This window comes from Procambarus clarkii, chromosome 5 (genome assembly GCF_040958095.1).
Source record: "Procambarus clarkii isolate CNS0578487 chromosome 5, FALCON_Pclarkii_2.0, whole genome shotgun sequence".
Taxonomy (NCBI): Eukaryota; Metazoa; Arthropoda; class Malacostraca; order Decapoda; family Cambaridae; genus Procambarus; species Procambarus clarkii.
The window spans coordinates 7339971-7356185 of record NC_091154.1 but is presented as its reverse complement, the minus strand read 5'-3'; the positions used below and the strand labels follow the sequence as shown (position 1 = coordinate 7356185).

At 40.1% G+C, this 16215-nt stretch overlaps 1 protein-coding gene across 1 annotated transcript; it reads right to left on the bottom strand.

The window, feature by feature from the left end:
• Positions 1-6680: 6680 nt before the first annotated feature.
• On the bottom strand, positions 6681-10742 carry LOC123764078 (protein Star). The gene is made up of 2 exons (XM_045751593.2): positions 10162-10742; positions 6681-8324 (listed from the first exon to the last, which is right to left on the bottom strand). Exons 1-2 carry the CDS (start codon positions 10252-10254, stop codon positions 7479-7481), a joined length of 939 nt encoding a protein of 312 aa, XP_045607549.1. The 5' UTR covers positions 10255-10742; the 3' UTR covers positions 6681-7478.
• Between the last annotated feature and the right edge of the window lie 5473 nt (positions 10743-16215).

Here is a 16215-nt window from a genome sequence, read left to right as displayed (position 1 = left end):
TCCCCCTACTCCACACACACCCCACGCCGGCTCGTCATCAAACCAGCTAACTACCCTTCACCAGCTTGCCTGCCTCCGATTGGTGACTCGCCAGCCGCGCACCTGCACCCAGCACCTCAGCGCCCTCTACACGAAGCGAGGTCTGAGCCTGACCAGCTATCCACTTCAGAATATTCCTTGTGCTCTTACGGTTGATATTTCTCTCTGGCATACTCGCTCATTAGCTCGTATACGAAGGGAGGTTTCAGCCATAGCCGATATTCTCAGCACGATTTTAACATTGTAATTTTTGTATTTCTCATTGTCTTTACATTTTTTTCATTATTTAACTGTAATTTAACTTCCCGAGATTTGTCTTTATTTTCATTTATGTTTAAAGTAAATATATTAAAGTTTCGTTGTTCATATTTTGTGTTTTACGTGTTCCTCCCTCTAACTTATCACAGACAACAGGCAAGTAGTCAATATTTTTGTTTAAAGTGTGACCAGGCTTTGACACCTGCCATTGGAGGACTGCCGAACATCAACAATCCAACACTTTCCCATCACAATATAGATATATATATGGGCAGTGAGGGCCACGCTGGCGCCCTTTAGGCCTCCCACAGAGAAGATGTGTGGGGGGAGGGGGTGTTGTTGTTTGGTCAGGCGAGAGGGGGGGGGGGGTCATCCTTGTGCCACCCAGTGTTTATAGAAATATATTTGGAAAAGAAAAACAGAAATTAGCAATCATGTTTAGTGTTAATGGAGGTCACAGTGTGTCAGACTACAAGTGTATGATTCATTCACCATTGTGCAGTGATATACAAGGAAATTGTACCAGTGTTTAAGTGTCACCCAGACCCCCTCTTCCCTCAAGGCGAGCGGTGTCCGGTCAACCCCCACCTCCTCCCCGCCCGTCGTCCTCATATATATATATATATATATATATATATATATATATATATATATATATATATTTATATATATATATATATATATATATATATATATATATATATATATATAATATATATATATATATGTCGTTCGTACCTAGTAGCCAGAACGCACTTCTCAGCCTACTATGCAAGGCCCGATTTGCCTAATAAGCCAAGTTTTCATGAATTGTTTTTCGACTACCTAACCTACCTAACCTAACCTAACTTTTTCGGCTACCTAACCTAACCTAACCTATAAAGATAGGTTAGGTTAGGTTAGGTTAGGTAAGTTGGTTAGGTTCGGTCATATATCTACGTTAATTTTAACTCCAATAAAAAAAAATTGACCTCATACATAATGAAATGGGTAGCTTTATCATTTCATAAGAAAAAAATGAGCGAAAATATATTAATTCAGGGAAACTTGGCTTATTAGGCAAATCGGGCCTTGCATAGCAGGCCGAGAAGTGCATTCTGGCCACTAGGTACGACATATATATATATATCCTGCAATTGCACCAGAGGTGGTACCCCTAATATATATATATATATATATATATATATATATATATATATATATATATATATATATATATATATATATATATATATATATATATATGTTAGTATATATGTTAGTATATTTTGGTAGCAGTCTTTCCTGTAGACATATATTATTAAATATGACCGAAAAAGTAAGATTAATAATTCTAACACGAATTTTCTCAATCTTTCGTACATTTCGTTTCACTGTTGGAGGTAAATCAAAAATCAATTCTCCAAAATTCATTTTTATTTCTAGTCTGAGAAAGAGAACGCCTACTCTCTTTCTAGGCGTTTAACGATGCATAAGCAACAGGGCTCCATTAAGGAACATATAATCTCTTCCCACAACCAAACCATCGCCAGAGAAATCCTAGTAAACAACACAGAAATCATCGATAGATACAGCGATAGCAGGCGGCTTGACGTTTGTGAGGCACTACACATCAAGAAGTCAACACCAGCAATCAACAGCCAATTATTGCACAACTATATTCTACCCACCTCAAGACTCCGCTCCAATATAGAAGCATCAAGAAATATGGACCAATAGGCTTTCTACAAACACTTCTATTCAATATCCATTGTTTCGTGTTCTGTCTTGTGTTGATGGAATTAATACCCTATTAATACTCTTGTTCTGTCTTGTGTTGATGAAATTAATACCCTATTAATACCACATCTTGTTCTGTCTTGTGTTAATGCCACATCACCCCTTCCACCTCACTCAAATGTAGATATAAAATCGGAGATGCGTAAGTTCTATTCAGTTGTGTATTTGTGAACTAAAGTCTTTGAAAATGTAATAAGTTTTACGAAACGCGCTCGTGTCGCGTCAGACTAGAAATAAAAATGAATTTTGGAGAATTGATTTTTGATTTACCTCCAACAGTGAAACGAAATGTAGGAAAGATTGAGAAAATTCGTGTTAGAATTATTAATCTTACTTTTTCGGTCATATATATATACATATATATATATTATTAAATATGTCGTACCTAGTAGCCAGAATGCACTTCTCGGCCTACTATGCAAGGCCGAGAATATATATATATATATATATATATATATATATATATATATATATATATATATATATATATATATATATATATATATATATATATATATATATATATATATGTCGTACCTAGTAGCCAGAATGCACTTCTCAGCCAACTATGCAAGGCCCGATTTGCCTAATAAGCCAAGTTTTCATGAATTAATATATTTTCTCTAATTTTTTGCTTATGAAATGATAAAGCTACCCATTTCGTTATGTATGAGGTCAATTTTTTTTTATTGGAGTTAAAATTGACGTAGATATATGACCGAACCTAACCAAGCCTACCTAACCTAACCTAACCTATCTTAATAGGTTAGGTTAGGTTAGGTAGCCGAAAAAGTTAGGTTAGGTTAGGTTAGGTAGGTTAGGTAGTCGAAAAACAATTAATTCATGAAAACTTGGCTTATTAGGCAAATTGGGCCTTGCATAGTAGGCTGAGAAGTGCGTTCTGGCTACTAGGTACGACATAGATATATATATATATATATATTTTGTTACGGTGCCCTCTCCTATTTCTTTCGTTTGCCTGCTTTAAGAGTCATATCAGCTCTCCCTACTGATTCTCTGAGGTTCAGGGAGTCTAATGATATATGTGGCGACCAGACCGGCTGCCAGTTAAGGGAGAAAGTTACATTATTAGTTGTAAGTAAGGGGAAATTGGCGCCCTGATATAAAATTAAAGAGTATCCCCTACTGCAGATATGACGTTTTGGAAGGGACACTAGCCGATCGCGGATTGGCCGACTTAGGTCGCGGGCGACCAATCAGGGCCCGCCATGACGTCACCGAGTGCCCCGGGCGGCGCCAACGTCAGAGTTGACCTGACCTTGGAAGCGAGAGGACGCTCCTCGGTCAGCTCTCAAGGATTAGAGGCTTTTCAAGCCTTTCTTAGTGGATTAGTGCTGGCTATCGCAGCCCATCTGCTGTATTGGAGACCCCGCGCTTCTGGGAAGCAAAAGGGAACCAAGTTTATTGAGCAAAAGAGTGCCAAACTTGGAAAATATTCGGCGACGACGCTGGACGTTGAGGCCCTGGAAAGGTGTGGCGGGCAGGCCTAGCTGTGACCGGGTCACATCCACTGAGGGTTTTGGAAGGACGACACCGTGCCTAGGACAAGGAGCAACGCCTTGTGGAAGGGGCGAGTGTGGGAAAATAGTGATTAGCTCAGCGCCCATCGATGAACCAGGATTGGGGTAGCTGAATCTCAGGGATTGGAACGGCGACGACGCGAAGGCTCCACGACGCCTGAGGACCTGTAGAACGTTCCTGGATCGTCAAGGATCGACTCAGGAAGCGTGGGAACCTCACACCATCGAGGGACAGGCGTCGTGAGCCAGGAATGAAAGGTAGATCATTTTCCCTCCCATTACCCCTTGTGTGAGTAAGCTAGTTAGGCCACAATAATTAATTATGTATGTGTCAACAGGACATTAATACTTTAGTAGTAGAATAGGCTGCAAGGCAGCTTGTGTCCAGGACTGTCAGAGGGGACAGTGTGTATGGACAGCAGGATAGTGAAGAAGAGGCGCCGACGTGGTGAAGAGGCCCTCCTGTGAGAAAGTGTGGGACTCCTGTCTTTCTGCCCAGTTGAAGGAGTGTTGGAGGTCATGGAAGAAGAGGCTGACGATCTCCAGATTTATTATCCTTATTTTCATATTCATGTATTACTTGTGATTGTATGTGTGCTCATGTAATTTGCGTCAGTAAATTCACACATTTTATCATTGTGTTTAAGTGTGCCTCCATTACAATATTTCTCTATGAGCATACACGAAGGTTATCATAGTACCACCTAGGGAACACTACGTTCTCTATAGAAGTTCTTATTGCCTGGAGCGTGGTAAAGACAGCACGGACCTATATAAAAGTGTACCCTTAGCCATCCGATCAGTATCAGTGCCTGAATGGTGGCAACTAGTAACGTGGTGGCTAGAGAGAGGTAAGGCCACACAGACCTTCCTGGGAGAGTACCCTGGGCCGACAGTCTAGTAGCAGATCCATGGGAGTAGCAATCTTGTGGCTACAAACAATATATAATACACCCACTGAACTGCATTGCTGGGGTGCAGATATAATAACCCAGCTGGCGACCTTGTTAAGAAGACGATAGAGAAGACAGGCGGGAAAGGAGTTCCTGCAACCTTTTTGTCTGGCAGGCAAGACTCAGGGAGGTTATGGTTATAAGGTAAGCCTGAGTCTTCCTTCACTCCTCCACGGGTCTAGGCCGGAACTGTTAACAGTAGTTCCCTCGTGTTTGACTGAAGGGCTTCCAGGGTGAATCAGTGGCACCCCCCCCCCCTTTTGTGGTGGAAACAAAGACCTGCGGAGGTGGGCATTGTTGGTCCTCTCCTGTGTCACCAAGGAGACCCTGGTGAATCCCGAGAGTCAAAGGGGCTGAGTACATGGCCTTTTGAGTCCCTAGCAGCTAAGTGCTAGCATAGCCCTGGCCCACCTCCACGTGACAGAGAACTGGCGACCTTGCCAGGATTCGAACCCCGGTAGCCAAGAACTGGGAACTTCGCCAGGAAGTGTAGATCAAGCTACAGTGTGGCCCAAATTTCAAGACAAGTGTTGCCAGGGTACTAATACAGTGTGGCCAGTGAATTCAGTGGTACTGCTACTCAACCAGCTAAGGGACTGAAACGGTGAAATTAGTGCCTACTAACTTGTCTGTGCTGTCGTGTATGCTCAATGATATAGAGATGGAGGAGGACAAAGTAAAGAAATTTATTGACACAAGGGACGAGAGAATTTTGGAAGAGTGTACCAAGGCCCAGCTCCAACAAGTGGCAAACCACTTTGGGATCAGGTTGAGGACGACTAAGGTAGCGGAGCGAAGGATAGAGATCATTGCACAGCTCACAGCTCGAGAGGAGGCGACGGGAGAGGAGCCATCTCGAGAGGAGCCGTCCCGAGGAGAGCCGTCGCAAGGTGAACCGTCCCGACTAGAGCCACCCCAAGCGCCTACCAGTGTGGTGGGAATTCACAGTGAACATGGGAGCAGTGGAAGGTCCAGCTGTAGTAAGAGGAGCCTGCAACTGGAAATAATGAAGATGCAACTGGAAGCCCAGCTGCTACGAGAGGAGAGAGAAGCACGGCTGCAGCTGCAGCGAGAGGAACGTGCAGCTGAGCTGCAGCGAGAGGAATGTGCAGCTGAGCTGCAGCGAGAGGAGCGTGAGCGAGAAGCTCGGCTGCAGCGAGAGGAGCGTGAGCGAGAAGCTCGGCTGCAGCGAGAAGAAGGAGAGAGACAACTGCGACTGGAGGAGATAAAGGCAAAGAAAGAAGTCGAATTGCGTCGCGTTGAGCGTGGTCTGCCCTCACTACCTGCACGGCGGGATGACCTCAAGGTAAGGGAACGTGACTTACCTACGTTCGAACCACAAGAAGCTGAGGCATTCTTCGAACACTTTGAACGGATAGCGACTCTGAAGGAGTGGCCGGAAGATGATTGGGCTGCTCTGGTCCAGGGCAGGTTGACTGGTGAGGCCCGGGAAGCCTACAGCATGCTGGACCTAGAGGAGTGTACTAGTTACGACGCGATTAAGAATGCGGTGCTCCACTCATTCCGGCTGACTCCGGAGATGTACCGGAAGCGGTTCAGAGAGTGTACAAGAGCGTAGAGCAATAAAATCAACCAGCATTGTAAGATCTGTTCACTTGAGAATGAACCATGGAGGTTCGAAACGTTGTGCAAATTGTATAAATAAGTGTAATACACTCTATAGTAAATCACTTCTTTTCTTCACCTTAAAAGTACGAAAATGAGTTTTGGAGAACTCCTATTTCAACTAAGCCCGGATGCTAAGAAAATAATTAGAGGGATAGAAGCCCTAAACCAGAAAATAATAAATACAGAATATGCGGTCATATTCAATAAAACATTTTTATTTATATTGATAAATCAGTTCTCGCCTGGGAGCCACGAAATCGCTGGTTCAAACAGTCTTCTCAAAAAAGTAGATGATTTAAACTCTGTACATGGTTATAAACCTGCTCCTCCCTTAATGCTCTTGGGTTAGGAAGCTATGGAGACCAGCGTCTGAATTGACGTGGTTTAGTGGAATGATCCCAGACTTCGATGGGGTTGATGGGCTGGGCGACAACTCCAGATTCACATACATGGGACCAAGTAAAGTTAATGTAAATCAGACACATATCAAAAAGTTTAATTTTTGCAGGAATTATACAATACAGTGTTTGAACAGCTAACAAGAAAATATTGTAAATTAACACTTATTAAGTTGAATATTTCATAAATTTTCACACCTTTAGTAGATAGGAATATTATTATGTTATATATAATTTCTGGTAAATTAGGTGCCATTCTCTTTAGGTGCCTTAATCTATATTATCAATCTTGGTGCCATCTTTATGTCGATGATCAAAGACTTTCTGTAATGGGATTATCTTCCTAGAATATTGATGAATCTCAGCTCTTTAATTGTGTGTTGTTTGAATATACATTTTATGATTTCAAGGGTGGTTGTATATCTCTAGTTATTGGAAGAAAGTGCTAAGCAATGATGATTTAGTATTTGACAGGGATAAGAGACATACAATAAGAGACAGACTAAGATTTGGGGGAAAGTGAGATATAGTTCTCAGGAGAAGCTGCTAAGTCAGTACGAGTATGTAGCATTTGGAAAAGATATGTGTATGTGGATCAGGGATAGGATAGAGGGAAGGAATTGTGCCCAACCACTTTGACCATGAGGGAATCGAACGCCAATTCAATTTTTTTCTTTTTTATGCACCCCATATCCATCCCGTGGGCGGTGGTGTAAAGGATTACAGAGGCACATAATCGGTTCAGGAACTGAACCCTCTAGTTCGTTTAGCTAAGCAAATAACAATCTTAACCAGCAAAATGCAACGCCTACACAATACCGACCAGTTCAAGTGGTTGGGCACTTGTGCTTCTACATATTAATTACAAACTCTTCGAAGGTTTAATTTTTTGGAGGTATGGGCATTGCTTGGACTTTTTTCATGATCGGGTCGTCTCCCTTCACAAAAAAATAGTCGAAGCCATTTTTGCCAATCAGGACGAATCCTCTGTTCTTCATGTCGTCGACAAACTGGTGATTGAAGTCCTTGAAGTGGACTTCCTCGACCACCATGGCGCGGATGGTGATTCTGTCCCAGGGAATATTCTTGAGGACACTTTTCTCCGCCCCTTGTATGTCCAGGGAGAGGAAGTCCACTGTGGACACCTTGAGGGCCAACAGGTAGGACGCTAGAGGGAAGCACTGCACGGCGTAATACGTCTTGTTCGAGGATGATATATAACCATCGTAGATGGTAGTGTTAAGCTTGACGCCGACGAGGTAGGAGGACCAGCGACGTTCGGCGGCATTATTTTTCTCACGTAGAGAGACGATCACCTCCTCCTTCGGGTGATTCTCTGTCGACAAGCAAGAGAAGGAGATCCAAGCCTTGCGGTGCTTGGTTGTCACCATCTGGTAGTTCTCAGGGTTGGCCTCGATCAGCAGACCTGTCCACCCTAACTCTCTTTCCAGGCGGAGGGTGTTCGATCCAATTTCGCCATCAAAGGCTCCTGATTCCACGAAGAATCCCCCACGTTGGTCGCCAAATAGCTTCTTTATGTTGTCTAGAATGAAGGGGACATCACCAAAAGTTGTATTTTTCAAATTGTAGGGCTTGGTAGATGGCGGGACCAGGTGCTCGCGACGCAATATGTCCAGGACTCGAGGGTCATCAGGAGAAATCGGTCCACGAAGTCTGTGTCGAACTTCGTCTTGAACCCATAACGTACGGAGTGTTACGCTGCCACTCTGTTGATTACAAATATATATTACTGGTATGGTTGAGCCTTCATCTCATTCGACACACACACACTATAGTGCTTAAGCATATTCATATACAAACACTATAGTGCTTAAGCATATTCTTATACAAACACTCACTTTTGCATGCACAGGTAAGCTTTCACAAGAGACTGCTTTACAAGCTTGTGCATCAAGCACAGGTAAACAGGAGGGTGGTAAGTGGGAACAGAGAGTTCCTCTCTGATAGGATGGTTATGGTGAGAGGAATATGGCCTCAGAATAGAAAGAAGTCGCAAGTGGTATCAGTACCAGCACCAATACTATTGTTGAGCACCACTATGGTCAATACCAGGACCAATACTATTATGGGGTTCACTATAGTCAGAACTAGCATCTATACTATTTATAATATACATAAATAGCCTGAGGAAGCTGATGCATTCAAATAAATATTCATACATGAAGCAAAACCGATGATATGACAACACACGAGGATTGTAAACAGATGCAACGGGGGATCTCGAGGCCCTTCAGAGGTAGTCAAACAAGTGAGAACCCGACTAAACCCTCACACTTCTCCCCAAACGCAATAATGTGATTTGATTTTACCCAATTGATTGTTTACTACTTTTAAAGATGTGCACATTAAAAGAAGTACTTAAAAAAAAACGTTGCGCATTTTAAGGGTTAAACATCAACAAATACAATGTGATGAGGTTAAGAGATGGAGAATCATGATCAACTGAGCAATGCTAAATAAGGGAAAGTTTGTGCGACTTTATACAACCCTTGACTGGCATCAAAGCCCTTAACAGGCACCGAAAGGCCTTGACTTGTACCGGAAGCCCTTAACGGGTACCGCAGGAGCCCTGACTTGCGCCAAAGGCCTTTAACGGGTTCCCTTAATGGGAAACTAATAAGGCTGATGTTCAGTATAAAGAATGGCAGAAGAACAGAATATAATAGGAATTTTGAAGCATAGATGGTTCACAGTGATACCATAAAGAACATTATCAGCATAAGAACAGTCCTTGAATGGACATGACTGAAGGTGTTCTCTAACTGGGAATTGAGTTGATTTGAGTTCAGTTGATTCAAGCAATTCAAAATGAATAGACGTTGAGCTATCAGCCGAGAGTTGAACGAAAGTGATCTATCTCCTGCTTGAAGATAAGGACTACTTGAAGACACAAACATACTCACCATGAGGCAGCAGTGAACATGGGAACACAAACACACTCACCATGAGGCAGCAGTGAACATGAGAACATAAACACACTCACCATGAGGCAGCAGTGAACATGAGAACATAAACACACTCACCATGAGGCAGCAGTGAACATGAGAACATAAACACACTCACCATGAGGCAGCAGTGAACATGAGAACATAAACACACTCACCATGAGGCAGCAGTGAACATGAGAACATAAACACACTCACCATGAGGCAGCAGTGAACATGAGAACATAAACATACTCACCATGAGGCAGCAGTGAACATGAGAACATAAACACACTCACCATGAGGCAGCAGTGAACATGAGAACACAAACACACTCACCATGAGGCAGCAGTGAACATGAGAACATAAACACACTCACCATGAGGCAGCAGTGAACATGAGAACATAAACACACTCACCATGAGGCAGCAGTGAACATGAGAACATAAACATACTCACCATGAGGCAGCAGTGAACATGAGAACATAAACACACTCACCATGAGGCAGCAGTGAACATGAGAACATAAACACACTCACCATGAGGCAGCAGTGAACATGAGGACACAAACACACTCACCATGAGGCAGCAGTGAACATGAGAACATAAACACACTCACCATATGGTAGCAGGCGTAGATGAACATGACGATCAACAACGAACACATAACTTTCAGCAACACTGTCGTGCTCCTCGACTTCAAGAACTCCATCTTCACTCACCTTCTTGTTATGTATATATTATGTTTATAATGAGCTTTTACTCACTTTCCTTCAGTTTTATTTCCTCCTAATAAAGTACTTATTTAATATGGCAAGGTTTTTCACGTATTGGTGGAACGTTTTCACTCCTTAACGTTTATTTCCACAATGAAACGTTCATTTCATTCCACAGTCAATACAAATATTTACTGAAGATGGAATTCTCCTTACAATTTGAGTTTTACATTTTTGTTCACAATGGAACGTTTAATATTTTAATTTGTCACGTATCCTGTATTAGATTTACATTCATCAGAGTGAATGTTTCCAGAAGGCAATGCTCACGTGCTCTTTTCAATATCTGTTTTCTAAAGTTATTGTAAATTTCTCATATTATTACACAGCTTTGATTTGGACTGAAGACTTGCAAGCTTTTTAACATTTAACTTCTGCCAACAGCTTTTTCTTGTTTCAGCTGCATGATGTCCTATTTCTCTGAAATCTGAGACAAGTTCTTGAGTGAATAAATCAAAATTATAATATATTCTGGTAGGTTAAGATTGGGATCTTAATATATATATATATATATATATATATATATATATATATATATATATATATATATATATATATATATATATATATATATATATATATATATATATATATATATATATACATATATATATATACATATATATATATATATGTATATATATATGTATATATATATATATATATATATATATATATATATATATATATATATATATATATATATATATATATATATATATATATATATATTAAATATGACCGAAAAAGTAAGATTAATAATTCTAACACGAATTTTCTCAATCTTTCGTACATTTCTTTTCACTGTTGGTGGTAATTCAAAAATCAATTCTCCAAAATTCATTTTTATTTCTAGTCTGACGCGACACTTGAGCGCGTTTTGTAAAACTTATTACATTTTCAAAGACTTTAGTTACACATACACAACTGAATAGAACTTACACATCTCCGATTTGTTTATATCTACATTTGAGTGAGGTGGATGGGGTGAGGTGGTATTTAATAGGGTATTAAATTCATCAACACAAGACAGAACACGAAACAATGGGTATTGAATAGAAGTGATTGTAGAAAGCCTATTGGTCCATATTTCTTGATGCTTCTATATTGGAGCGGAGTCTTGAGGTGGGTAGAATATAGTTGTGCATTAATTGGCTGTTGATTGCTGGTGTTGACTTCTTAATGTGTAGTGCCTCGCAAACGTCAAGTCGCCTGCTATCGCTGTATCTATCGATGATTTCTGTGTTGTTTACTAGGATTTATCTGGCGATGGTTTGGTTGTGGGAAGAGATTATATGTTCCTTAATGGAGCCCTGTTGCTTATGCATCGTTAAACGCCTAGAAAGAGATGTTGTTGTCTTGCCTATATACTGGGTTTTTTGGAGCTTTCAGTCCCCAAGAGGGCATTTGAAGGCATAGACGACGTTGGTCTCTTTTAAAGCGTTCTGCTTTGTGTCTGGAGAGTTTCTCATGAGTAGGCTGGCCGTTTTTCTGGTTTTATAGTAAATCGTCAGTTGTATCCTCTGATTTTTGTCTGTAGGGATAACGTTTCTATTAACAATATCTTTCAGGACCCTTTCCTCCGTTTTATGAGCTGTGGAAAAGAAGTTCCTGTAAAATAGTCTAATAGGGGGTATAGGTGTTGTGTTAGTTGTCTCTTCAGAGGTTGCATGGCGTTTCACTTTCCTTCTTATGATGTCTTCGACGAAACCATTGGAGAAGCCGTTGTTGACTAGGACCTGCCTTACCCTACAGAGTTCTTCGTCGACTTGCTTCCATTCTGAGCTGTGGCTGAGAGCACGGTCGACATATGCGTTAACAACACTCCTCTTGTACCTATCTGGGCAGTCGCTGTTGGCATTTAGGCACATTCCTATGTTCGTTTCCTTAGTGTAGACTGCAGTGTGGAAATCTCCGCTCTTTTCCATGACTGTTACATCTAGAAAGGGCAGCTTCCCATCCTTTTTCATCTCGTAAGTGAAACGCAGCATGGAACTCCACTCAAATGCCTCCTTCAGCTCCTGCAGATGTCTGACATCAGGTACCTGTGTAAAAATGTCGTCAACATACCTGCAGTATATGGCCGGTTTCAAGTTCAGACTGCCCAGATAGGTACAAGAAGAGTGTTGTTAACGCATATGTCGACCGTGCTCTCAGCCACAGCTCAGAATGGAAGCAATTCGACGAAGAACTCTGTAGGGTAAGGCAGGTCCTAGTCAACAACGGCTTCTCCAATGGTTTCGTCGAAGACATCATAAGAAGGAAAGTGAAACGTAATGCAACCTCTGAAGAGACAACTAACACAACACCTATACCCCCTATTAGACTATTTTACAGGAACTTCTTTTCCACAGCTCATAAAACGGAGGAAAGGGTCCTGAAAGATATTGTTAATAGAAACGTTATCCCTACAGACAAAAATCAGAGGATACAACTGACGATTTACTATAAAACCAGAAAAACGGCCAGCCTACTCATGAGAAACTCTCCAGACACAAAGCAGAACGCTTTAAAAGAGACCAACGTCGTCTATGCCTTCAAATGCCCTCTTGGGGACTGTAAGCTCCAAAAAAAACAGTATATAGGCAGGACAACAACATCTCTTTCTAGGCGTTTAACGATGCATAAGCAACAGGGCTCCATTAAGGAACATATAATCTCTTCCCACAACCAAACCATCGCCAGATAAATCCTAGTAAACAACACAGAAATCATCGATAGATACAGCGATAGCAGGCGGCTTGACGTTTGTGAGGCACTACACATTAAGAAGTCAACACCAGCAATCAACAGCCAATTAATGCACAACTATATTCTACCCACCTCAAGACTCCGCTCCAATATAGAAGCATCAAGAAATATGGACCAATAGGCTTTCTACAATCACTTCTATTCAATACCTATTGTTTCGTGTTCTGTCTTGTGTTGATGAATTTAATACCCTATTAAATACCACCTCACCCCATCCACCTCACTCAAATGTGGATATAAACAAATCGGAGATGTGTAAGTTCTATTCAGTTGTGTATGTGTAAACTAAAGTCTTTGAAAATGTAATAAGTTTTCCGAAACGCGCTCAAGTGTCGCGTCAGACTAAAAATAAAAATGAATTTTGGAGAATTGATTTTTGAATTACCACCAACAGTGAAAAGAAATGTACGAAAGATTGAGAAAATTCGTGTTAGAATTATTAATCTTACTTTTTCGGTCATATTTAATAATATATGTCTACAGGAAAGACTGCTACCAAAATATACTAATATATATATATATATATATATATATATATATATATATATATATATATATATATATATATATATATATATATATATATATATATATATATATATATATATATGTAAATATGTAAAAAAACATACATATTTACATATATTACATATATATATATATGTAATATATATATATATATATATATATATATATATATATATATATATATATATATATATATATATATATATATATATATATATATATATATATATTAGTATATTTGGTAGCAATGTTTCCTGTAGACGTATATTATTAAATATGACCGAAAAAGTAAGATTAATAATTCTAACACGAATTTTCTCGATCTTTCTTACGTTTCTTTTCACTGTTGATGGTAATTCAAAAATCAATTCTCCAAAATTCATTTTTATTCCAAGTTTGACGCGACACTTGAGCGCGTTTCGTAAAACTTATTACATTTTCAAAGTCTTTAGTTTACACACACACAACTTTAACTGAATAGAGCTTAAACATCTTCGAGTTTTTATACCTACATTTGGGTGAGGTGACATGTTACAATAGTTTTGGATGAGGTGAAAATAAACTTTTAACACAAGACAGGACACGAAACAATGGGTATTAAAGGTAGGTAACTGCAGAAGACCTATTTTTATTGGCCCATATTTCTTGATGCTTCTATATTGGAGCGGAGTCTTGAAGTGGGTAGAATGCACAACTATATTCTATTTTATTTATTTATATATATATATATATATATATATATATATATATATATATATATATATATATATATATATATATATATATATATATATATATATATATATATATATATATATATATATATATATATATATATATATATATGTAGTAGTGAATGTCTACCATATCTGATGTCTGATAGACTATTATATAAATAATAAACACCCCAGCTTGTGTAGTAAACTATTTGTGGGAATAAACTCATACAGTCAACTTTAAACATCATACTGTCCGCTATTGAAATAAATAAAGTCATATATAAATTAAGATAAAATAATAAATTGTAAATAAATCAATAAATCCCACGAGTCAATTTTCCCCACAAGATTGATAGACATTAAATTCCTTCTAAAAGTTGATAGCCCTTAATTTCCCTTAAGAGGTTGATAGACCTTAATTTTCCTTAAGAGGTTGATAGACCTTAATTTCCCTTAAGAGGTTGATTGACCTTAAACTCAACACAACCAATAGGTTAGGTTAGGGTAGACTGTTATAAACTTAGCTTAAGATTGGATATATTAGGCTTATTATTGCATAGTCAGTCGTAATGCAGCTTAGGTTAGATTTATGGTTATTCTGCTCCACTTCTTTCGCAATGCAATTTAGTATTCCAAAAGTGCAAAACACGTACATTTGTGGGGTACAACAATCCTCATTTTGTAGGCTCCATATTAGCTACAGGTTGTAGAATTTGTGGAGGACAGATTAACAAAGTTAACAAAAATAAAAACTTGGAACAATTCCAAAAAATTATTCATGCAAGTTGATTTTGTTTAAATTCAAAGAAAAACACATTATGTCTCCTTTTCATACAAAAAGTGAAATTCCAGAGGTACTAAAATTTATTAGTATATACGAGGCATTTAGGAATATTTATACTAACAAATAAATGTTAAGAATTTTCATGATAATTGTGATGGTTTGTTTACAAAACCATGCAAGAATGTTCGCTAAAAACACAAGTGTTGGACACACAGGTAACCAGCACGACCAGAGAACAAGACAACACAAACACAGAGTAGACCAGAGTTTACTATAGTATCCCCGTTGTTGTAATGTGTATCCACCTAGAAAAAAACTTATATATATTTAATTATATATTATAATTAGAGTTTAGGTTTAGTTTAGTTTAGGATAAAGTTTACTTTTTGCTTGGTCAGTAGGTCATATAACCCTCCAGGGGGTTTATAGGCCTCAGGAACATCAGCTTAAACGGTCGACACGATCACAAATCTCCGCTATTAATAGCAACCCTGATGCGTCCTGTATGAACTAGCAGCCTTGACGTGGCCCCTCCAACCACCTCCACACCTGTGGACCCCTACAACCACCTCCACACCTGTGGACCCCTACAACCACCTCCACACCTGTGGACCCCTACAACCACCTCCACACCTGTGGACCCCTACAACCACCTCCACACCTGTGGACCCCTACAACCACCTCCACACCTGTGGACCCCTACAACCACCTCCACTCCTGTGGACCCCTACAACCACCTCCACACCTGTGGACCCCTACAACCACCTCCACACCTGTGGACCCCTACAACCACCTTCACACCTGTGGACCTCTACAACCACCTTCACACCTGTGGACCCCTACAACCACCTCCACTCCTGTGGACCCCTACAACCACCTCCACACCTGTGGACCCCTACAACCACCTCCACACCTGTGGACCCCTACAACCACCTTCACACCTGTGGACCTCTACAACCACCTCCACACCTGTGTACCCCTACAACCACCTCCACACCTGTGGACCCCTACAACCACCTCCACACCTGTGGACCCCTACAACCACCTCCACACCTGTGGACCCCTACAACCACCTCCACACCTGTGGACCCCTACAACCACCTCCACTCCTGTGG

What these genes read in the sequence shown, in the direction of transcription:
- LOC123764078 (XM_045751593.2), bottom strand. Translation starts at nt 10,254, where the DNA reads ATGGAGTTCTTGAAGTCGAGGAGCACGACAGTGTTGCTGAAAGTTATG. An exon ending in TCTACGCCTGCTACCATATG is followed by an intron (nt 8,325 to 10,161) that starts GTGAGTGTGTTT and finishes TGTAATCAACAG; the next exon opens with AGTGGCAGCGTAACACTCCG.